The 22,065-nt window shown below is 46.5% G+C and overlaps 3 protein-coding genes across 11 annotated transcripts in view; 1 reads left to right on the plus strand and 2 right to left on the minus strand.

Annotated features, from left to right (window-relative positions):
* Positions 1–4,945, minus strand: part of LOC108927737 (coiled-coil domain-containing protein 13-like) — a 7,289-nt gene extending 2,344 nt beyond the window's left edge. For 2 of the 4 annotated variants that reach the window (XM_018741226.2, XM_018741225.2), the window contains exons 1-8: positions 4,668–4,945; positions 4,434–4,520; positions 3,902–4,018; positions 3,301–3,405; positions 2,414–2,584; positions 1,716–1,892; positions 714–920; positions 472–554 (exon numbers count right to left, since the gene is read on the minus strand). In XM_018741226.2, coding sequence (XP_018596742.2) covers positions 472–554; positions 714–920; positions 1,716–1,892; positions 2,414–2,584; positions 3,301–3,405; positions 3,902–4,018; positions 4,434–4,520; positions 4,668–4,844 — 1,124 coding nt within the window. In that variant the 5' untranslated portion in view covers positions 4,845–4,945. Of the gene's footprint in view, positions 1–135; positions 921–1,715; positions 1,893–2,413; positions 2,585–3,300; positions 3,406–3,901; positions 4,019–4,433; positions 4,521–4,667 lie in introns of those variants that run through there. The other 2 variants (XM_018741223.2, XM_018741224.2) reach the window with 2 other exon arrangements.
* On the minus strand, positions 4,937–8,461 carry LOC108927738 (coiled-coil domain-containing protein 13-like). 3 transcript variants are annotated; one of them, XM_018741228.2, is made up of 3 exons: positions 8,317–8,461; positions 6,473–6,740; positions 4,937–5,586 (listed from the first exon to the last, which is right to left on the minus strand). In XM_018741228.2, exons 2-3 carry the CDS (start codon positions 6,709–6,711, stop codon positions 5,430–5,432), a joined length of 396 nt encoding a protein of 131 aa, XP_018596744.1. In that variant the 5' UTR covers positions 6,712–6,740; positions 8,317–8,461; the 3' UTR covers positions 4,937–5,429. The 3 variants fall into 3 exon arrangements, with proteins under 3 accessions (XP_018596744.1, XP_018596743.1, XP_018596745.1); XM_018741227.2 differs by having other exon boundaries at positions 6,473–6,778; XM_018741229.2 differs by lacking the exon at positions 8,317–8,461 and adding an exon at positions 7,628–7,660.
* A 2,975-nt stretch (positions 8,462–11,436) lies between these two features.
* The window catches only part of LOC108927631 (rho GTPase-activating protein 12-like), a 60,803-nt gene continuing 50,174 nt past the window's right edge, over positions 11,437–22,065 (plus strand). For all 4 annotated transcript variants that reach the window (XM_029246210.1, XM_029246211.1, XM_029246212.1 and 1 more), the window contains exons 1-2: positions 11,437–11,600; positions 19,694–20,352. In XM_029246210.1, the coding sequence (XP_029102043.1) occupies positions 19,750–20,352 (603 nt within the window). In that variant the 5' untranslated portion in view covers positions 11,437–11,600; positions 19,694–19,749. The remainder of the gene's footprint in view (positions 11,601–19,693; positions 20,353–22,065) is intronic.

A 22,065-nucleotide genomic window follows, 5' to 3' on the forward strand; every position in this document is an offset into this window, starting at 1 on the left:
CAAAGACACAGCAAGCTAGAAAATGATGCCCTCACCAGTGTCTGGAGAAAATTACCAAAACACATGGAGCGTTGCAAGACGGTCTTAGAGAAAAAGTGTATCGCAAAGACAAAAGGTAAATCTGCAGAAACCAACCCATCTCCAGAGGTCCTTCCTGGAGAAGGCGCTCCTGCTGTGGACTCCACTATCTTGTGTCCAACTTTGTAAATCAAGATACTAAATTGGGAAACAATGTGTCAGGTGCGTAATAGGGCCAAACGCATAACACGGTGTACATAGACACTATTATGAAAGCATCAGTTGCATAAAAGTGGAAGTTGTGGTTTGGTTGTGCTAATATTGTATCACAGTCTGACTTCACTAAGGAGACCTTTAATATACTGTCCAAAAAAAAGCCACAAGCACTGCCAATGAGAAAAACACAGGTTATAAAGAGTTTCTTTGCAACAAATATAATAGGAAGACTGTAACCTCTTGGTGTTCTCCTCCTCCGTTGAGAGAGGTCTAGAAGTATGAAGAGCAGCCCGGAAACAGGAGGCCTTACCATCGTGGCTCTGCAACGCATTTTTAAATACAATTTATGATATACAGCAAAAGCTTGGAGTCGATAGAACTGGTTTTGTAAGAGAACCCAATTTCAGTTCCGTTGTACAGTATCGTACACACAGACACGGATCCAAGACTCTGCTGGGGAGCATGCAAAGAGCCCTCACCCTGAGCAACAGCTGTCGGACCTCCTCCTCCAGCTCTCTGACCTTGGCCTCTCTCTCGGCGACCATGAGCCTGAGCTGCTCCACCATGGCACCGTGTCGCTGTGCCTCGCTGCTTAGTCGCTGGTCCAGGTTCTGCTGCGCCTCCTTGGAAAGCAGCTGCTGCTGACTCAGCTTCTTGAGTGCCTCCTGCAGCTGGGCCTGCTGCTTCTGTAGGTGTGCCAGAGAGAAGTATGACATGAGATCTAAGAACCTCCCTAGGTCTGGAGTGCATCTGAAGCCTAACTTTAAACCCAGCAGCTTAATCCAGCCATAACCCTTGTAAGTTACTACACTTAACAGTCATTTAGAAAAGTCCTTCCATGTGGTTTCCCCATTACACTATTATATACCCTTCATTATATCATCATTATTTACTTTTAATTATATTTTACATATTATTCACTATATGGTAATCTTTTATTTTTACTCCATTGTATTTTACTTCTATGCCTTCATTTTCTTTGCTGTGGAAATTTCTGGAATACCAAGCTCCTTTGTGGATGGTCTTTTTTATGCCTCATACAGATAAGGGAGAAGCAGGGAGCAGTTGGGAAACTGCCAACCAACTGTGAGGGGTAAAATCTGGTGAGATCCTACCCTTGCGTCGAGCCGGATGTTTAAGCTTATTTGTGCTGCAACATCGAAAGCTCCAAACAACCTGGAACCGTCCGAGAAGATCAGTTCCAACCTTTATTCATCTGTAAGTATTTCCGTCCATGGATTCAAGTTGTGGGCATCTTACTGTAGATGCTTTGGATGCAAGTCTGACAAGATGCACTTCACTGTTACAGTATCCTCCCAGCTCATACAAGCTGAATCTGTAGAGACCATGGATCCATGGAGATCACTAACCACCTCCGAGGAAAATGAACACTGTGAGATGCGATGAAATTATCCTCTATCTGGTACAAAGTATGTGAACTCTAGGAGGCCCCGGTGCCCTTGATCCCATCTGCAACTCACCAACAAGGTGTCTACCAGCTCATCGTCATGCTTTCCCTTGTCCAGGAGGGTCGTGATCTGGCTCTTCAGCAGCTTCACCTCTGAGCACAGGACCTTGTTCCTGGCCTTTGACGCATCAAGCTTCTTCTTCAGCTCCTCATGGTCCCTCAGCAGAGACTCATAATCCTCTGTGATCTTCTGCCAAGTCAAAGAGAGGCTGTTAGTAAAACACCTTCCTCATAAAATCCCTGTCACTTTTTGAGTGTCTCTACGGTAACAAAAAAAAACCTTGTTCTGTTTTTTAAAACTGATTTGATTTACAACAGCAGCACAGAAATCATGAACACACTGTGAACTCTTTCATTGATTTCAAAGGTTAATTACTCTGGTGTAAACTGTAAATAAGTAGCTGCCTTTGGACTCAGAAGTTGCAGGTTCGAATCCCACCTCCTACTGTAGTACCCTTGATGAAGGTGCTTAACCTAAATTGCTCCAGTAAAAATTACCCAGCTGCATAAACTGGTAACTAATGGTAGGTGGCTTAACATTGTAAGTCGCTATGGAGAAAAGCGTTGGGTAAAATTAAAACAAGCATTAAATTGTCCCAATAAAATCTTTTTTGAAATTAATTTCAAAGCTTCCATCATTCAGTTTAACCACAATGAGGAATGACAGAGCATCCAGCACAACTGCAGGCCAAGCAGCCATGGTATCGCTACCTCCAGGGCCTCTCGCTTCTCTCGCTCCATGTTTCGGAGGTGAATGTTCCTGTCCCGTGGCAGTGGGATCCTCTGTAACCTCTCCAGGCCCGTACTGTCCTTCTGTTGCCCAGAGAGGGCCCGCTGCCTGGTCTGGGTGGCCTGTTCCAGCTGCTGCTCCAGCTCCTGCACCTGAGTAACAGGCTCACATTGACACCATAACCCAACGCAGGTAAGGGCTCACAGGTGAGACTTCATCACTGTTGTACCCCTCACTTTATCTGTAACATACTCACTTTGTCCTCTATGAATATATATATATCAGACCCATATATATATAGGGGGGGTAGTGGGTGACAGGGTGGCTAGAGCTCCTGCCTTTGCATCTGAAGGTCACAGGTTTGAATCGTGCCTATATAGTACCCTTGGTCAAGGTACCTATTCTGAATTGCTCCAATAAAAATGACAGAGCTGTATAAATGGGTAAGTAGATGTAAGATGCTTAATGTCGGAGAAAAGCATCAGCTACATGAATCCAAGTAAAGGTTTATATTATCCAGGGTGCTGACCAAAGTGGGAGCGGTTGAAAACATGTATTGTCACCCATTATGAAAATAATGGTTATCTTCTGCTTATCCTGTACAAAGCAAGTATGGATGCTGAAACAAAGTCTAAAAAAAAATTAACAGAAGTATGTAAGTCCGTGATATGGTGTTATTTACGACAATTCCCTCATGATGCAATCAAACCCTAACATATCGGATGTCACCGCATCACAGGACCCGGAGGAGGCAAGCAGGTCCAATAAACAGCCCAGATTCATCAGTACATTTGTTTCCGTGTCTCCTGACACTGCTGTCCGGGGGGTGACTTATGAGTACAGCTGAGCGCAGGGACGGATCGGTCACCCGGTTCTGCAGGGCCAGGATCTGTTGGGAACGTCCCCTCCAGCCACCCGGAGAGCTCAGCAGCTGCTGGATGTTGACATCCTCACCCAACTCGCTGCTCAGGACCTGCAGCACAACAAAGTGTCCTCCTGTGAACATCTCCGGCACCCAAATAAAGGTGTCATTATTAGTGCTCAGAAACAAACGCGAGATGTAAACCGCGACCTTCTATTCCCTTCACAGTGTTTCAAACGTTTACCTTTTTTTTTGTTTTTAAACTTTTCTTGTGAACCCTGGACCCTTTGTTCTGCTAAATTTTGACATATTTAACATTTGACAGCATGAAAACATCAAATGCACCCTGACTCCAAAATCAGTGCAGCTGAAAATATTTTGTGCAAAGAATTTGCTGGTATTTCAATGTCATTGTTTTTTTTTAAAAAAAAATTGTGTATATATGCATAAGTAGTTTTTCTTCCATCTATTTCTTGTTTTGTCCTGAGTTTAAAGTCTGAGCTGAGAAAAAAAAAAAAATATGATGACAGATAAGTTATATGACTATGGGAATGACTTTCTGCTGTTTCTGGAATGTGACAATTGAAGATGGAGTCAAAGTACAAACCTTCTGTGCAATTTTCATCTCCTGTTTCACTGCTTGGATCTGATTTCGATATTCCGTCATTTTAAAATTGGCGGCAGAGAGCTTCTCTTGTAGGATTTTCACTTCGGGAATGTCAGCCTTCAGAGACCAAAGGGGAAATGTAGCCACATTCTCAGTTTAGTTTCTTATTTTCCATCATTTGCAAGGTCAGATATCTGTCCTATGCACCTATAATTTAATCTTACCATGTATTATATACTATTCTTTTTCTGCTAGTCATTTATTTATACTTTTCTCCAAAGTGACTTGGTGTTAAATACCTGCACCGATTGAGCTGGGTTATTTTTTACCACATCATTTCAGGGTAGATATCTTGAGAAAAGGTACTATAGCAGAAGGGATTTGATCCTTTTCAGTACAAGGTGGTGGTTCTAACCAGCGAACCACCCACTGCTCATAATACTCCCATTATCTGGTTCTACTCAATCTCAGCAGCTCTGAGAAAGTCACTTAGAGACCATGCTATGTCGTTCCACATATCCCCAGGTATTACCAAAATCTGTGTTGGCCGTGGCTCTTGCAGCATGGATGCCATCTTTTCTTTACCGAGAGCAGAGCTGAGTGACAGCAAATCCTGCAGCTGTTGAAAAAAAGTACGTCCTCTTAACCCTATTTGTTATACAAGTTCAACGAATAGTAAATTACACTACTCTGCTTCCAAAGCTGCGATCAGGCTGCGAATAAATTTTCCACGTGCAGGGAGCCGCACGGTCACAAGAGCACCGACCTCCTTCTCCAGGTCTTTGATCCTGTTGGTGGCCTGTTTGACCTTCATCCTCTCCTGCTCAACGGCACCAGTCAGCTCTCGGTTCCTTTTGGCCAACTCGACTATCTTGGTAGCTGCTGCGTCTCCGGCCACAGCAAAGCTATCTGTACCAGGAGAGCATAGGATCAATCGCTCCATGTGGTCAGTGTCACCTCAGATGTTATTAACTCTCTTGTCTTTGAGAACAAGTTGTTTTGCACTTGACTCACTGTTCCACATTTTTTAAAAAATCAGAAACGACTGAAGAAGGCAATGCATCAAGTGCTGTGGGAAAAGTATTTTCTTGATTTTTGCTGCTTTCGGGGATCACATTTGATCAGCTCTTTTTCTAAATTCCATTAGCACATGAATGGAGCCTGAGGGAGAAAAAGGTGACACCAGTATTGCTTTACGTCGTATGCTTGACATGGAAGATAATGAAACGTGCAATCAAATTTGTGGAAAAAAGTAACCGCCACTTCAAAATAACTGACCGTGCCACCTTTAGCTGTAATGACTGCAACTAAATGCTTCCAGTAGCTGTTACCCGGGGGGTCTTACATCAGGCTGGAGGATTTTTTCCTGCTGCTTTTTCACAGCACTGTATGTTTTTGGCAAAGACATGTGTGCCTCAAAAAAAGGTCATTTTCACATCAGATTTTACACCCTTAAAAATGTTTTGCTAATTCGCGTGAATAAACACAGTAAAATATGCATGCAACATCCATTGGAGACTTGCAGACGTCACAGACCCGATAAAGCCAGTTGGTCCTCTTCCCTCTTCTTCTTTATATGCTTCATCTCGAAGTTCTTTTCATTCACCAGCTTGCGCAGCCTGCTGTTCTCATCCTGGAGCTGCCTCAGCCGGTCCTGCAGCTCTTCGTTCGGCTCCGGGAACAACCTGGAGCGTCAGCAGACCGGTGAGTACGGACTGTAGGCAACGAGGCCAGCGTCTCATAAGAAACTGGAGCTCAGACAACAAAGCGCTTTCACAGGCTGGTGGGGGTAAAACCCACAGAAAAGCCATCTTGTCATCACTGTATGTTCCATTAGTTTAAAAAGATGGTATTTCATGTTTGGTTTTCGAATCCTCTTCTTTAATTGGGCCACCTTGAATATCTATTTTCTAAAGGTGGCAGGAAGAGCCAACAGGAGCCCACAGCCCCTATTTACATGTGGAACCCACAGTAAGGGAATGGAAACCAGTGCATTTCAAGCCATGGTCTACTAGACTGGGCTTTCTAAACCTGAGGTCCATGGATGGGCTATGGGGGATGGGGGATGGGGCAAAAATGTAGGCTTGCTTTGAAAATAGCACTGACTACATAAATCATTTAAAGAAGAAGTTGATAAATTGTAATATGCTGTTACAATGTATGGCATAATTCTTTTCAAAAATGAATTTTCAGTGCAGTAACTTGAGTGTAATGTTCCCAGAATGTATTTATAGACATTTGTCCTCAGTTTTCAATGGATTCGTAAAGGGTTCCATGGCCTAGCAAAGGTAGAGAACCCCTGCACAAGATGTTAAATGTGTTTGCTGAAAAAACTTAACGCCCCCAACCCATGAATTCCATCAACTGAGACTTACATTTAGACTATTATTACAGCAAGGTGTTGCACTATGAATGAGCTGTGCAATTTTTGAGTTTTTACTAGAGTCAATCACTGCCCGCATGTTTGGCTTTACAGAGAACAGTCCTACAAGACAACAAACAACACAGTGGACACACATCTTTGATATAAGCTGAAAGGCAGCTTTGCAGCTTTCAAATGTTCTGATCCACCTTTTGCTTTGCTTGCTGGCTGAGTCCAAGTGTGAGACCGGCAGCTGCAGGCCATCCTGGCCGCTGATGGGTCTCCCCATAGGGATGCCCTTCTCCTCCCGTTTTTCCTCTTGCTTCTCCCACCGTTTCCCCTCCTTCCTCTTCTCCAGACATTTCGGCACACTCTTCCCTCGCTGCACTTGTAGAGCCTGGAACTGCGCCTTCATGTTCTCCATGATCCTCTCGTCCTCGCCGTCCATCGGTGCCGTGCTGGCCACCAGAGAGCACTCTGAAGAAAGGATGTCCATAGGACCAGCTGGAGTGAAACTAAAGAAAAGTTGTTCTCAAGGCCATCTGCCTAATAATTCAGTTAAAACACAAAGCTCAAGAGTAAGGCACACCCTGACATTTCACACAGATAATACTTAATGGAAAAATGTTGCACCTTTAAAACACTACAAGATAGGATATTTCCTGCCAGGAAAGTGCAACAGATATTAATCTGCACGGCTTTCATGGCTTTTCACAGGGTGACAATGAAACAGCGGACCAGATACGGGTCCAAAGCAGGTTCTCAGATATAAAAGACTAAAGATCCTTACTCAAAACCTGACTGGTTGGTTGTACCCAGCATGCTATTATTTATATACTGTAGGTTATTATAAGAAGTTGACTGGCCTTGTCTACAGTTGCTCCAGATTTGCATGCTGGATACTCTCAAGTCAGTCAGGTTTCGAATCTCCTGTGACAAGGTTATTTTTAATTTTTCTGAAGGCCAGTGATCCAATCTTGGGAATGGCCAAAGACCTCCCCATAAGCTGTATTGTGGAAGCACAGATGCAGAAGTAGCTGAAAAAATTGCAAATGATGAAAGCTGAGTGACAAATGGGGTCACGGAACGTAGGGAAGGGCTGGAAATTCACACAGGGCTTTAATGTGTTAAACGGGTTCTCCACTGTATACCTCAGTGGTGTGTGTCGGTGCTGTGCTGAAAAAACTCAGTTGAGAGTGTTAGACCGAGAATCTAAAATTCCCTTTTTCGATTCCGCATTTTGGCACGTGCTGGCATTGTTCTCGGAGATGTACGTCGCTTTGGAGAAAAGCGTCTGCTGAATGAATAAATGTAATGCGTCGTGAATATCACTCATTTCACTGTCCACTGCCAGCAATAATTACTTGATAGCGATGATGCTGTGATGGTAATAATCAATGATGACGATCCAAAATGATCTGAAACCAAACGCAGAATTTAATATATTACCAAAAATCACTGGGCCTCCCAAGATGACTTTCATGTCTCCTTAGCAACCATTCAGTTCTCACACATTTGTCACCAAAACAGAACAGCTCAAGTTCACTGTGCTTGAGCGAGCAGAAGTGTCTGCAAGCATATTTATGTTACATCTCAACTGTACCGGTTGCACTTACAGCACAAATGATAAACCAGGGCTCCTGGCAAAAAAAATCAGGTTAAGAAGTTGAGTAGAAAACCAGACTGGTGTGTTAAAATAATAAAGTGTCACCTAGGTTTCCAACATTATCAGGTAGTTTTACTCTCAGATACAACCAAAGCAGATTTAAATATGACAAACTATTTTATTCTCAACATTAGTAAATTAATTGAAAGTAATAAACAGACTATTTGAACTGAACTTGAAGAAAATAAATAGTTTTATTGCCGGAGTGGATTGCTAATTTATTTGTTTGTGTTTGTATTTTTTTTAATACTGCATAATGACATAAATCAACTTAACTGAAGGAATAAGCAGGTAAATTGTATTGTACAGGATGACAGTATGTTTATTACCAAGTAGATGAGATAAGGGAATTTTCAGGATCGTTTAAAACTTGAAAAGAAATCTTACCACAGTTCGGGAAGGTCGAATGAAAATACTGAATTGAGATCTAAAAAATGGCTGCATAAAAGGAAATGTAATGAAACCAAAACATGATGTTATTCTTAAGTTATTTCTTCTCGCTTCGATCTGTTTCTCGAACGTCAAACATAAGAGAAGCGACACTCGGGTATCATAGCAACTACGACGTAATTCGTATAATACAGGCGCATAAGGACCGTACATCCTGTAATATTGGCGCATTTAAATAGGAAATTGTGTAGTTGTACGTACCTTGTTTTACTTGTAGCCTTTTCAGTTATAGAACAAAATATTTGATTTTTTGTCTTCCGCTGTAATAGTTATTTTTTGTTAATTACTGTTTACTAATACATTAAACTTGGTGTGACAGGTTTGGCTGGTGCCCACTGTGTGGTGGGTCTGGGGTTCGAGCCCTGCTTGGGGTGCCTTGCAATGAGCTGGTGTCCCATCCTGGGTGTGTCCCCTCTCATTTCGGCCTTGCGCCCTGTGTTGCCGAGTAGGCTCCGGCTTGCCGCGACCCTGCTCCGGACGAGTGGTTGTTGACATTGTTTGGTTGGTTGAGAGGTAATGCATTAAACTAGTGTAGTGGTCAGACCTGCTCTCTTTGGACCCAGAGGTTGCAGGTTTGAATCCCACTTTCTGCTATAGTACCCTTGAGTGAGGTACTTACCCTGAATTGCTCCCATAAAGAATACTGGCTGTGTAAATGAGTAAATCATCACTATGGAAAAAAGTGTCAGCTCATTGAATAAATGTGCATGTTGAGGCCAGAAAACAATCTAACTGAAAAATTGTGATAACTTGAGTAATTGGAAAATCGTGCTTAAAGTTGCCTTTGCTGCATATTTACAAAGGCAAATATGAAAACGTGTCACAGGAAAAGATATGTGACAACTCACTCATCCAGTATTGTTCACAGCATGTCTAAGTCAGGGTTGCAGTCATCCGGAGCCTATCCTAGAAGCACAGGGCACAGAGGTCGTGTTGTTGCACCCTGGACCAGGGTGCCAGTCCATCAGAGGGTGTGCGACAACTGTGAAATTTGAGAGACATGTTTGAACTTTTAGCTCATTTGGTTTTCTCATTTACATAAAGTGCCACTCAGTTAAAAGTGTAGGTTAAAAAGCAGAAGCTGATTCACATAAGAGAGCAGCGTGACATCGGTCAAAGGAACAAAGGTTCCCACGGAGGTGCTGCTCCCAGGCCCTCGTCTGTGGCACACAAACAAATCGACACCGTCCAGGAACAAATGGTCGCAAACAAATAAAGAAGTGTAACAAATCCATGTGAAGTGCGGTTCCTTCCTACTGAGGTTATAGTAAAAAAAATTTTTTTTAGAAAGTTTTGAGCTTTCTCAGTCTAGATTCCTAACATGGTTCACCCATAGTGTGTGAGTGACAGAGTGAGATTGTGTGTTCCGGTGATGTATGGATGAGTGACCCCTTGTAAGTAGTGTATCTAGCAGTGTAAGTCACCGTGGTGAATAAGGTGTGTGGGCTCATAACGCTATACAGAGTTCATTGGGAGTCACTTTGGAGAAAAGCATCTGCTAAATAAATAAATGTAACATATCTGTGTTTTAAATGGTTTTATATTGAACTTTGGTTTGTGTTTTAGAGAAACTTCAATGTGAATAGATGCCCTGATGCCCTCACTCCACTCCTTTGGAATATTGAATGACTTCAACAGAATATTTCAATGAGCAGTCACGTGACTCCAATGTCATTGTGGTTCTTTGGACTTGAATTAGATTAATGTTAACATAATGCCAAGTGATGCGTAAAGATAGCAGTCTGTAGTGGAGAATGGTCTTGCTGTCCTGCAGCTTGTTTTATTGAATGTTTTCCTTTCTTATGAGGAGTTTTGGCAAGGGAGTCATTTTGTGTTGAATTTAATATTAATAGCTTTATTAACGGGGAAAAAATAAAGACTTCTCATTTGAAATGAAAATAGGCACACCAAAATAAAGTAAAATATATATGGAAGTTATCAGAAGCCTTTTTCCATTTTGTGGTGCAGTCTGTGCTTCTCAAAAATCCAAAGCGGACTGTTTTTTTTTTAAAAAAAAATCTGCATATATATTACATGTATATTTCCCAACTTGCTGCATGTGATGGCGCGAGAAGTAATCAAGGTACAAGGGGCACCTCTCTTACCCTAATTTCACGCTCTCGTGCTTCAGTCCTGTGGTGTCGCATCTCAGCCACAGAGAACAGACACCGCAGGGGTCATTACATTACACTACAACCCCCACATTCAAATTTCGGCGCAAAAGGAAAATGATTTGCGTTACAACCACGGACAAATGTAAATATTAAACATAATTAATAATGCTCATCCATAAAAGCATTTGCTTGTGACTTGGCTTCAATAAACAGCAATACCTGTACTTTAATTTGCATGGAATGTGGTCTATTCCATTTCCACCTATTCCTGCTACACTTGTTAGTCTTCTCAAAATTGACCTCATACAGCCTCTTGTGAGACGTCTTAACGACAAAAACAACAACAATAATAATAATAATAATAATAATAATAGAGTAGTAGAAGTATTGACACATACGCGACAGATTGAGAGCTCAGATGAGGCCTGGGCCATTTGGCATTGCGAGGTCCACTGGTTGTTTGGGAAAAGGGATTAAAGTATTTCCATGTAAATATTGGAAAGTAGAAATATTTGTAGACTACGTAATTGTATAATTTTATTTAGTTCTAGGCACTTTGGCTCGACTGCTTTGTAATGTCTATAATTTACATGCACTCTTATATGAGGTGAGCCCTCCCCTCGTCCCCGGACCAAATGACTCCACTGGCACCGCACTTTACAGTTTTACTGTCTGTATTTTTTTTTTAATGCTTATAATAGTTTTTATCAGCAGCGAATTTCAAAAGTTTGTGAAGCTGGAGTTGCCGCGCACCGTTTGGGTGTGTTTTTAGAAGTTACCACAAGGTGTCGCCAGTGTGCCGCCCTCGTCGTGACGACGGGAGCGGGTGGCGGACGACGAGTCGGGCTCGTTCTGCGCTCACCGGTGTTTTTAAGGGCGACCACAAGGGGTCGCCAGTGTTGCCGTGAGCGCCGTGTCCTGTGGCGCGGTGGGGGTACAATGAGCGGCGCTGCTCCAGTCCTCAGCGGCAGAGCGGCGGTTCGGAGTGGAAGCGGAACGGACGCGCTGCACACGATCGGAGCGCATAACGGAGAGAAACTTTATTTCCAACTCCGCATCGACGGCTTGTGTCTTTATTAAGGAGGAACGTCGACGTCGAAACTCGAGGTTGGTAAAAAAGCCGTTGCGTTGGAGACCGACAGTGTTACATTGTATCGGTGTAGGAAACAGTGGAGCGGCGCTCCTATTGTAACAACTCGAAATCCCGGGTTCCTGATTCCATTCAAACATGAACCTGTTCTGGGTGAACAGTCGCTGTCGCGCGCTCAAGTACTCGTATTATATTTCATACACTATTTTGCCCGCTTGATGGCGAGTCCTCTTTTGTGGTTGATGGATGGCAACTTGGGTTCGTGCTCATTCACGTGACCTCGCGCGTGCGGTCTCCGAATTCAGTTCCACATGGGTGATCCGGATCAATTCCGATCGGTCGGTCTCTTCCCCCCCCACCCCCTATTTTTGAGCGAAGCCACCTAAAAACGCCTGTTTGTTCACGCGGCGACGAACACGGGTTCTACTGCCGCTTTCCACGCGCTGCAGTGCGGAGAGCCGGTCGGTGCCCGGTGCGTTGTGGGAGAGAGAGGGATCGTCTCCGGGATGTCGGTTAGAGTGTTTCGCGTTGGTGGTGTTTGCCAGAGTGTTCATTCAAACACGGTGGCTCAGCTCAGCCCCCCCCGGGTGGAGACCACCAGGTAAGACCGCATGTTAGAGGAGGACGAGTTCAAAAACGAACCACCATGTCCGTTTCTGCATTAAAAGTAACGCCTCGGAGGAATTGCGGTCTCGCGCTCTTAATCCGCGCCACGTATCGTTTGCCAGGCGGGTGTAATGCAACACACACACACACACACACCTCTGTCGAGCGAATCCATTGATGCGGGCAAAGCAAGGCATGTTATGTTGGCGCTGCCGATCACTCGCGCTGCCAGGCCGATGTCCACATCTGTGGAGCTCATTTCGATTTCCGAAAGACCCCGCAGCCCCCCTGTCATCCTGTAAAAATAGCTGAACCGCCACGTGCCTTCAGTGGTGAAATCACGTCATCTGCCGGTACAGTGAGTGAGTAAAGCGGGAACTTCATCATACGGGGCAAAACCGAGACTGTTTGCAGTGACAAATGCATGTTTTCTGAATCATGATATTTCTGTGCCTGTGTGGGGCCGTGCCTGGCTTGTCTGTTTGCCGTGAAAACAAACTTAAACTCTTCCTCTGGGACTTTCACTTGGGCTGTAATTATTTCGCTATGGTGCTGACCTTTAATTGACGTAGCCACGCCCCCTAACGCGTGTCTCCGCCCAGTTAGTGGAAAATGCCCGCATTAAACTGTCCAGTGTTTGTTGTGCAAATGTTGCGAGAGGAATACGGTATTTTAAGAAGCTGGGCATAACTGCTGAGTCTACTTTCCCAAGTCGAGGTGAGGTAAGCAGCTGCCTATTGATTCTGTTGTTTATTGCCAGTGAAAAGACCTCGCAGGCAGTTTTGAGCCCGTTATTTTAATGTGGCAGTGAGGCAAATAAATCTCTCCCTCCCTCCCTGCTCTCAGTACAGCAGCACTGCTGTCTCACACAGCGCCTGGGTGGTGCGAGAGGACAAGGGTTTGATCCCCGCTCAATCTGTGTGGAGTTTGCATGTTGTGTTTGGGGTTTTGTATGGGTGCTCTGGTTTCCTCCCACACTCCAAAGACATGCTGTTGAGGTTCACCCATAGTGTGTGAGTGACAGAGAGAGAGAGTGTGTAACACTGATGTATGGATGAGTGAGCCATTGTAAGTAGTGTATCTAGCAGTGTAAGTCACCGCGGTGAATAAGGTGTGTGGGCTGATAACACCACATAGAGTTCACTGGACGTCGCTTTGGAGGAAAGCGTCTGATAAATGAATAAATGTATACGCCCTGTAACATGGAGATTACCATCTACGAGTTGTTTCTCACGATGTAATAAAACATTTTTTTTACTTTTTTTTGACATCTTCTAAAGTACAGAATTTCATGTCATCACTCACAACTGGGGAAAGGTGCCCTGTTTCCTGATAATACCTTCAAGTTACCAGGGTAACGGTTTCTAAATTGAGTGCGTTAATGACACGTGCTGGGTCAGGATGTTAATTTCTCGGCTAACTCGGTTACCTATCAGTCCTTGTCTGAAGAACTGGATGTTCTGTGGCCCGGAATATCACCCCCTCACCCCGCCCCCATGTATTTTGGTGGCGCATCAGAAGTGTGCGGTGGCAGATCGCGTCCTGTTCTCCAACTTGCTCTCTGACCTTTTGCCTTCCTGAAATAGCCTCCAAGTGTTTTGAAGCCAGTGGCGGAGGGCGGCGTGTGCAAAAGGGTACGTGTGACTTACACAAGGCATGCCCGTGGTATTCTATGTATAGAGCAGGCCAGAGGTTTAAGAGTAATCCCCGCAATCCAATTAAGGGTTTGCTGGGCTCGTCTGCGAACGCAGATGCTCTTGTGGACCTGTATGAGGGCACTTTGTATCCAAAGCAGGCATTTGCAGGTAAGAGATGTTAGCGGTGTGTCGGTGACGGTGGGCTTGGATTCCATAAGGATCATTATGATAAAACGTTAGTTTCTCATCTCGGAGCCTAAGAGGCCTGGTTGAAGTAATGAGAACTCGTCGCGGTCGCTGTCGGTCGCGTTCACGGCCCTATCTTGTCATGTTTCGAGGTGAACGCGTCTCATCCTTAAAATAACTCGCACCGGATGGAGAGCCAAAGGGGCCCCACGCACTTTATCGGTAGCATTTCTGTTGTGATTCCGGGGCCCGGAGTTAGTCCTCCAGATGAAGGTGGTTTTTGTTCGGCTCCTTAAGGAAGCGGAGCGGAGAGGGCCGAGCGTGCGGCGGGTAAACGGAAACGCCTTGGCTCGCTCCCACGGCGCCTGCTGCCCTTGACAGCCATGTGCCATTGTTTGTTTTCGTGTCTTTGTGCCCATGTAATTATGGGTGATACCCGGGGTGTCGTAAAGTAGTACGAGGTTCTTATAATATGATGTAATCTCTTATAATGTGAAGTTACCAATACAGCAATTAATATGTAAATGAATCACAGTATGATTGGCCGAGACTCATCTATAACCCCAAGTTTCTGCATTCTTGTGCATTAATTATTTGCAAAGCAGCACTGACCTGTAATGGCACAGGATGTAAACCTGGGGGAAGAGGAAAAAAAAAAGATTGGACGCCGGACTGGACTCGTCCAGTTTGCTGAGCTCATGTGAACCGATGAGGCAACTTCTGAAGTCTAAGTACTGCAAAGTGTCTTCGGACACGCCGGTAACGTGTGTGATTGCACACCGCGGTATTAAAATTTTTACAAGTGGAAAGTGTGCCGCTGTCAGCGGCGCTCCGCTCCAGACCCATCCGACAGCAGACGTAGGTGTGGGGCCTCTCGTCCTCAATGTTGCGGGTCTTTCGCCGACTTGGTGCTGCGAATGTGGCGCTTCCGCCTTTGAGTGCGTCGTCGTTGAAAAGCTGCCGGCCAATCGGTGCTGTATTGTCAGTCCGTTAACTTTTTATGCGTTGTAATGCAGTGGCTGGGGGGCGCTGTGGCGCAGTGGGTTTGACCGGGTCCTGCTCTCCGGTGGGTCTGGGGTTCAAGTCCCGCTTGGGGTGCTTTGTGATGGACTGGCGTCCCGTCCTGGGTGTGCCCCTCCCCCTCCAGCCTCGTGCCCTGTGTTGCCGGGTTAGGCTCCGGCTCCCCGTGACCCCGACTGGGACAAGCGGTTCAGAAAGTGTGTGTGTGTGTGTGTGTGTGTGTGTGTGTGTGTGTGTGTGATGCAGTGGCTTGAAGGAAAATAAACAAGTCAAAGTCGGCTTTATTGTCACTTCCAATGTTTGGAACCTACGTTGGAGTGAAGTAGCGTTTCTCCAGGACCGCAGTGTGACATAGAGGACAAGGTTTATAACGCACACTTTTTCTACTACAGTACAATTCATGATACCAAGTACTAAACTAAACGCAATAAATAGAAATGTAAACAGATCGAAAAGCCGTAATGCAGCAAACAAAAGCACGGTTCACTACCGCCAGGTATTCGTACGAACCGGCCTTTGTGTTAAGAGAGAGACACGACTGAGCAGATGTGTGTTGTGAGGGTGCTTTCAGTACAGTCCTTTTTTTATTTTAAACACGTGGCACAAAGTGTTACAAACAGACTTTCAGACATTGTTGGTTAGCATTCGCATCACCCGGACCGGCGACGGCGGCGACACACACGCACCTCTGAGAGATCCGTCGTTCTTCTCAGTGGACCAGGGCCAGGTGTTCAAGGAGGCACCATGACGTACAATTTGGCAGCGTCAGCATGTCGCTGGAGTGCATAACGCTGATGTCCCACCCTTTTATCTCTACAGCGTTAAGCTACTTGCACTCAGTTATTTATTTATTTAGCAGACACTCTTCTCCAATGCAATTTCCAATAAACTCTATGCAGTGTTATCAGCCCACACCTTATTCAGCACGGTGACTTACACTACTTACACTGGGTCACTCATCCATACATCAGTGGAACACACACTCTCTCTCTGTCACTCACACACTATGGGGGAACCTGAACAGCATATCTTTGGAGTGTGGGAGGAAACCAGAGCACCCAGACAAAGCCCACACAGATACGGAGGGAACGTGCAAACTCCACACAGACTGAGTGGGGATCGAACCCATGTCCTCTCGCACAACCCAGGTGCTGTGAGACAGCAGCACTACTTGCTGTGCCACCGTACCGCCGGTATATTATACAGGTTGATTTTATAAAAAAAAAAAAAAAAAAAATACTATATCCTCAGGATAAGTATCTTGTTCAAGGGTACTAGGGCAGGAGGTGGGAAAGAAACCTACCCCCAAGTTCAAAGGCTGCAGCTCTCAATATGCTGTTTGATACACACACACACACGTCATACAGTATATGTCATAACTGTTTTTACATTAAGTAAATGCCCTAGCTTTGGCGAGACACATGGTTGGCTTCTACTGCTGATCATCTTGCCTTCCGATACATCGGATGAACGTGCGTCACCAGAATTAGCCGATAACGGGCACTTTCGGCGGGACCCGCCAGCCCTGCGGGGCAGTTTGACAGAATAGTAAATCTTCGTGACCCTGTTTTGTGGACAACGTGCGCATTGTTCTGAGTGGCGCATGCGTTCACGAGAGCGGGAGGGTGCCTTACAGAGTAGGTGTTTTCCGCACGGTTGTAAATGTGGCTCTTTAATGTTCGGGATGCGACGTGTGCTCTTTGCCTGCGCTCCGATGAGGGATGAGATACAAGTGTCTCTCGGTCTTTCTGGCGAACTGTCCGGCCGCCTTGGAATTAACGGAACGTCCCGAGAGAGCAGGACGAGTGATGGGGGTGGGCGTTCCTGCAACTGGAAACCGGTGTCCAAAAATTTTTTTTTTCCTCTGGATTGTATATAATTTTTCCCGAGAGCCTTAGTCAGGGAAGCGAGCGCGTAGCATTCGGAGGAGCTTCGCACCGGTGCCCGAATGGGCAAAAAGGTGTCCAACTGCAGCATCGGCTTGAAAATTGCGGTGGGAGAGGGAGCGAAATGGAACTAAATCACAAATGTTAATGTTTCCGTGTGTGTCTGTGGTCAGTTTCTACCTCGTGCTGTGTGTAAGGAGAGAGCGTACCGTGCCAGGCTCCTGTGGGTCACACGGCCTTCAGCGGAACAGCTCCTCGCCTGGGGTCTCCAGCTGGGCTGGGCGTCCAGGGGCTTCGCTAGGAGTACAGAAACGCGGGGCGAACGGATGCGAGGTTCCCGAAGGGCTGCGTATCGTAGACCCCCAAACTGGGATAAAAGGTGTCACGTAAAAACCTCTTTCCTCATGGCGTAGCACAGCAGAGAATAAAGAATTGCTATATTAAAATGATTAATATTTTACCTATCACATTTACATTTATTTCTCTGCTTTTCTCCAAAGCGACTTAAGCCACTGACAGCTGTTGACCCATTTGCACTGCTGGGTAATTTTTACCGTATTAGTTCAGGGTACTGCAGCAGGAGGTGGGATTTGAACCCGCGTCCTTCAGATGGAGCAGTGGTGAGGGTAACCACTACAGCACCTGCTCTAATGGAGATGAATGGGTTTGAGTTACTGTGGAGAACTTTTCGTGGTGTTCGGAGCCCATATTTTTCATAAAGTCTGATCTGATTTCCGCTATATTTAAATTTATGTAAATATTTGCATATTTTCTTTCATCTGTTTTTTTTTTCGCCCCAGAGTCACTTACAATGTTGCGCTACTAACTCGTTTAAATTGCTCAGTAAGATACATAGTACGTCGTCTGCGTAAAACTTGTTCAGGGCACTTCGTTCTTGTGAAGATGTAACGGGTGAGTACCTTTGGGGTTGGATGCTTTCTATTCTGGTGGTGCATCACTTCCTTGGGATTTTTATGCGTCACCTTTTGGCTCAAGTGTGACGCTTGCGCCATGGTATGGAGTACCCATACTAGGGCATCATCTTTGGAGAGCCTTTCCCCTCGGACCTGCTCCGAGTTGCGGCTGCCCTGTATGACTCTTCGCCGAAGTAATAAATCGGCCTCTTGCGGTGCGGTGTCATTTAATGGACGCGTTTTCATGGACAAAACCCAACGGCGAAAGGCTTGAGTTGAGCCCGTGTAGACAAATAGGGGAAGTATAGTTGGTGGTACTTCTCTAACAAAATATCAATCTTTAATATTTAACCTCAATTTTCGCTTCCTCTTGGGATCCAGAGTAAGGAGATAAGCCGTTTCGTGTGCGGCGTTCGAGCTGAAACGGGGCACCGAGAATAGCTGATGGGGGCGGACCGTACGGTCTTCTGGAACCGGTCCTCCCCTGGTGCGAGGGTACCGGCGTGTGCCGCAACCCTTTCGGTGGAAACGCCCGAGGGTCCGTAAAGCAAACCAGGAGAGAGAACTGTCTGCTACGGTAATGAATCCTCAGCATTTTCCCCCACGATGGTGATGATTTCGGGAACATTTTGCCAAGAAACAATATAGGGACAGCTGGTAGCGTAGTGGTTAGAGCTGCTGCCTTTGTATCTGAAGGTTGCAGGTTTGATCCCCACCTCTGGCTATAGTACCTTGAGCAAAGTACTTACTGTAAATTGCTCCACTAAAATTATCCAGCTGTATAAATGGGCAAACAATTGATTTAAACCCAGATGCAAGTATATTTTTATTGAAAAATGCGACATTTTAAATATTCGTCTCTAAAATATGAAGGGTCGTTAGATGGCGCGGTGTCATGTTTGACAGGCGTAGTTACGCGTGTGATTCCTCTGCCCGTGTGGTTGGGAGATGCTTGTAGGAGGAAGCAGAAATGGGCATTTTGATGTGTTCCAAGGAGGAGGGGTGGGTGTGACGTCGCATAGGTACAGGATCCCGCTAGATTTTTGGGTGGTGATACTCGATGAGCAACTGGGAAAAACTCCGCCCCGTCAGCTCGAGGTGTGACGCATAAGTCATCTGACGGCGATGACACACTTGTGTAGTATTTACAACTTATACGTGTGTGTGTGTGTGAAGCTGCTTTCTGGCATAAAGTTTGACGTCACGCTGATAAGTGACCAACTCGCCAGTGTCGTCAGGTGTGGGAACGCACACGGAGTGTAGCTAAGGGGATGGGGATGTATAACGTGGATTAGGATGGACAAAGTGCGGTCATCGTCCACTTAACGCCATACGTGGTAAACTGCGGTGCGCTTTCCCAACTGTGCCGGTTTTGGACCATGTTTGCTAGTGTGTGAGTATATTTTCAATAATGCCCACGTCTGCAACTGCAGCTGCGCCACTCGCCGGTCGTGTTGGGCGCCGGAGGCGGCGCCGGTCCCGCGCGTAATTGGGTGCAATAAATATCGATATTCGTTAATTGTTTAAAGACCTCAGCTGTACCTTATCTTTTAATGTTTTGCAGCTCATTTTTAATGTGTGCTTTGTTTCCACGTGTTTTATACTGCAGTATCTATAAACTGCCCTTTCCCTGCTGTTTACAAGGCACGGGAACAGTCCCAGGACCCCACGGGACAGGCATGTCCCTCAGTTGCGTGGTTGACGGGCGCGGTTACCGCAGGGTGTTGTTGCTGTCGGTTCCTAACCGGCGTCTTGACTTCAGGAGATCGGATCGGGCCGTTGTGTGGCCGTGCTGCTGCGTTTGTGTTGTTCTCGCATCAGAGTCTTCTCTCTTGTTCGTTCGTTCCCCCGTCCCACGCAGGTCTTCGCATCGAGCCATGCGCGCCCCCCTGGCACCCTGACGCCGAGGAGCACGGGATGGCCGACAGGGATGGGAAGGGCGAGCCGGCCCTGGCGCCCGGCCGGGTCTACATCGAGGTGGAGTACGACTACGAGTACAAGGCTAAGGATCGCCTGGTGACCATTCGACAGGGCGAGTGCTACATGCTGGTGAGGAAGACCAACGAGGACTGGTGGCAGGTGCGGCGCGACGAGGGCACCAAGGCCTTCTACGTGCCCGCCCAGTACGTGCGAGAGCTGCGCAAGGCCCTCGTGCCGCCCCAGAAGCCGCAGGGCTCCGGCCGACTTAGGCCCGGCGTGCTGGAAATCCACAGGTCAAATGAAAACCTCAACAAGCCGCACGAAATGACCAGCTTCGGGCGGCCGGCGTCCGGCCCCAGGGACGCCAACCAGAACCTGAGCAGCCCTGGGCACTTTCTCAACAACAACAACCATCATCACGGTGGCGGCACCCCTGACTCGCCCACCCACAGGGCCTTTGATCATGGGAGGCACCCGTTGGACCCGGACAGGGACAGGACGACTCCTCCCTGCGATTCGGTCGGCGAGGGTTCGGAGAAGTTCCGGCACGACTCCGAGTCCGGTGACGACCTCAGCAGCAGCTCCACGGAGCAGGTACAGGTATGTACGGTGGGGAGGTCCCACCCGCGGTGGCCCCGATTCGCCCGTTTGGCTTGATCGGCAGCTCTTTGTGGCTGCCCTCCTGTTGCAGTCCTTAGTGCGTTCAAATCAATTTTTCACGGCTCATTGCGGAAAAATTTCACGTTTTGAACCCTCTTTTTTTAAATAAATTCTGGCTTCATGAATATTCTCATTCGAGCCACTCTCATTAGCTGGAATTTCTTTAGTAGTAGCAGGACAGAGGATTTATTGAAGTTCTGCAACCGGGGCTTCGAGGTAACGCGGGAATTGTGAAGACAGCGTTGGGTGTTGAATCTTTAAAAGGCAAATGATTTTTTTTTATTTTTTTTTTCCTTCCCCTTTTGCTTCGATTTTGATGTAACCGAGCTCTTGCTGGTGATTCGGAAAGCTGCTTGGGCTTGACTGAATGTTTCAGGAGCAGCCGGTCTTCCCACGTGAAAGTGTTCCGCTGTTGTGGTGGCAGGTGGGATAGCGATTGCAGCTGCTGCCTTGTGCTCGAAGGTCCCAGGTTCCCACGATCCAGGAACTTACCCTGAACTGATAGTTAAAATTACTGTGCTGTACGAACAGGTAAATCAGTGTAAGCAGCCTAACGTTGTAAGTTCCTTTGAAGAAATGCGCCACCCGAGTAAATGACGGTAAATGCTGGAGAGATGAACCCCAGCGCCGAGTCCTGTGTCGGAACTGGGTTGTTTCTGGAGCTCACCGTGAAGCTTTAAATCTTGAGTCCTTCAGTTCTCCCTGATCATCCCCAAGAGCTTAAAGGTACCACCCTTGGTTTTGTTTTTCCACATTACATGGGTGAGGTTGGGGGAGTGTCTGGGGTGGAATGGGGGCAGGAAGGGCCTGCAGTAAAGTGGTCCTCCAGTTGTGGAAAGACAGAGCTGGGGGGGGGGATGGGGCTGCCTTGTGGAGTCTGAGATGTTCTCCTCCTTTTGTTCCCGAGCTCTTTGTTCGCCTTTCGTTGCGAATGGAAAGTAGGTCATGTGCGTGCAGGTCCGGGCCGCAGTCCGGACCCGCGTCTATGCCGAGGACCGTGGAGCACTCTTGGTGGGGTAAGGGGCCAGGCCGAGGCTGCGACACCGGGTTCCTAAATCCCTGTTAACTGGAGGCCGGCAGCGTGGCTATGAGCCGCTCCTAAGGAACCAGTTCTGGGCTGCAGGATGGCCCCATGTGGCATCGCTCTTCGTGTGCTTGCAGAAACCCATCATCCCATGGAGTTTGTTACTCCAGGCCAGTGCTCTTTTTTTTTTTTTTTTCTATTTATTTTTTTCCCTCCCTCCCATTGGACGGTGCACTTCTTACTTTGGGATTCTACTTGGTCTCTTAAGTAGTTTGCTGTGACACCCCTTCGCGCACCAGCCCTAAGGACCACGGTAAACGTGAAGGCGGAGGATGTTCAAGATGTTCGGGATGAGCCGATCATTGGTCGCGTTGATCCATGAAGCGACACGTTGCGTCCAGCTGATACTGGTCAAACCCGTTTGCTTCATAGCAGGGCTTCCTCGTGCCACGGCCGTCCGTGGTGACTGACACCCTTCAGCTTCTGTTCGGTAAAGACTGTTTAGCAATTAACTTAGCCCAGCAATGATCCCGTGTACCTGTAAGAAAATGATATAATTGATCACTTTGCCTTTAAAATTATTTCCATGTTGTGGCTTCATTGAGCTCTCTCTGTATAAGGCAATACAT

Source organism: Scleropages formosus, chromosome 19 (genome assembly GCF_900964775.1).
Source record: "Scleropages formosus chromosome 19, fSclFor1.1, whole genome shotgun sequence".
Taxonomy (NCBI): domain Eukaryota; kingdom Metazoa; phylum Chordata; class Actinopteri; order Osteoglossiformes; family Osteoglossidae; genus Scleropages; species Scleropages formosus.

Excerpts from the sequence above, each read along its gene's own strand:
- LOC108927738 (XM_018741227.2), bottom strand. The coding sequence starts at position 6,759 with ATGGACATCCTTTCTTCAGAGTGCTCTCTGGTGGCCAGCACGGCACCG. Across the intron at positions 5,587-6,472 it reads GCCAGCAAGCAAAGCAAAAG|GTTGTTCCCGGAGCCGAACG; the intron begins GTGGATCAGAAC and ends CTGACGCTCCAG.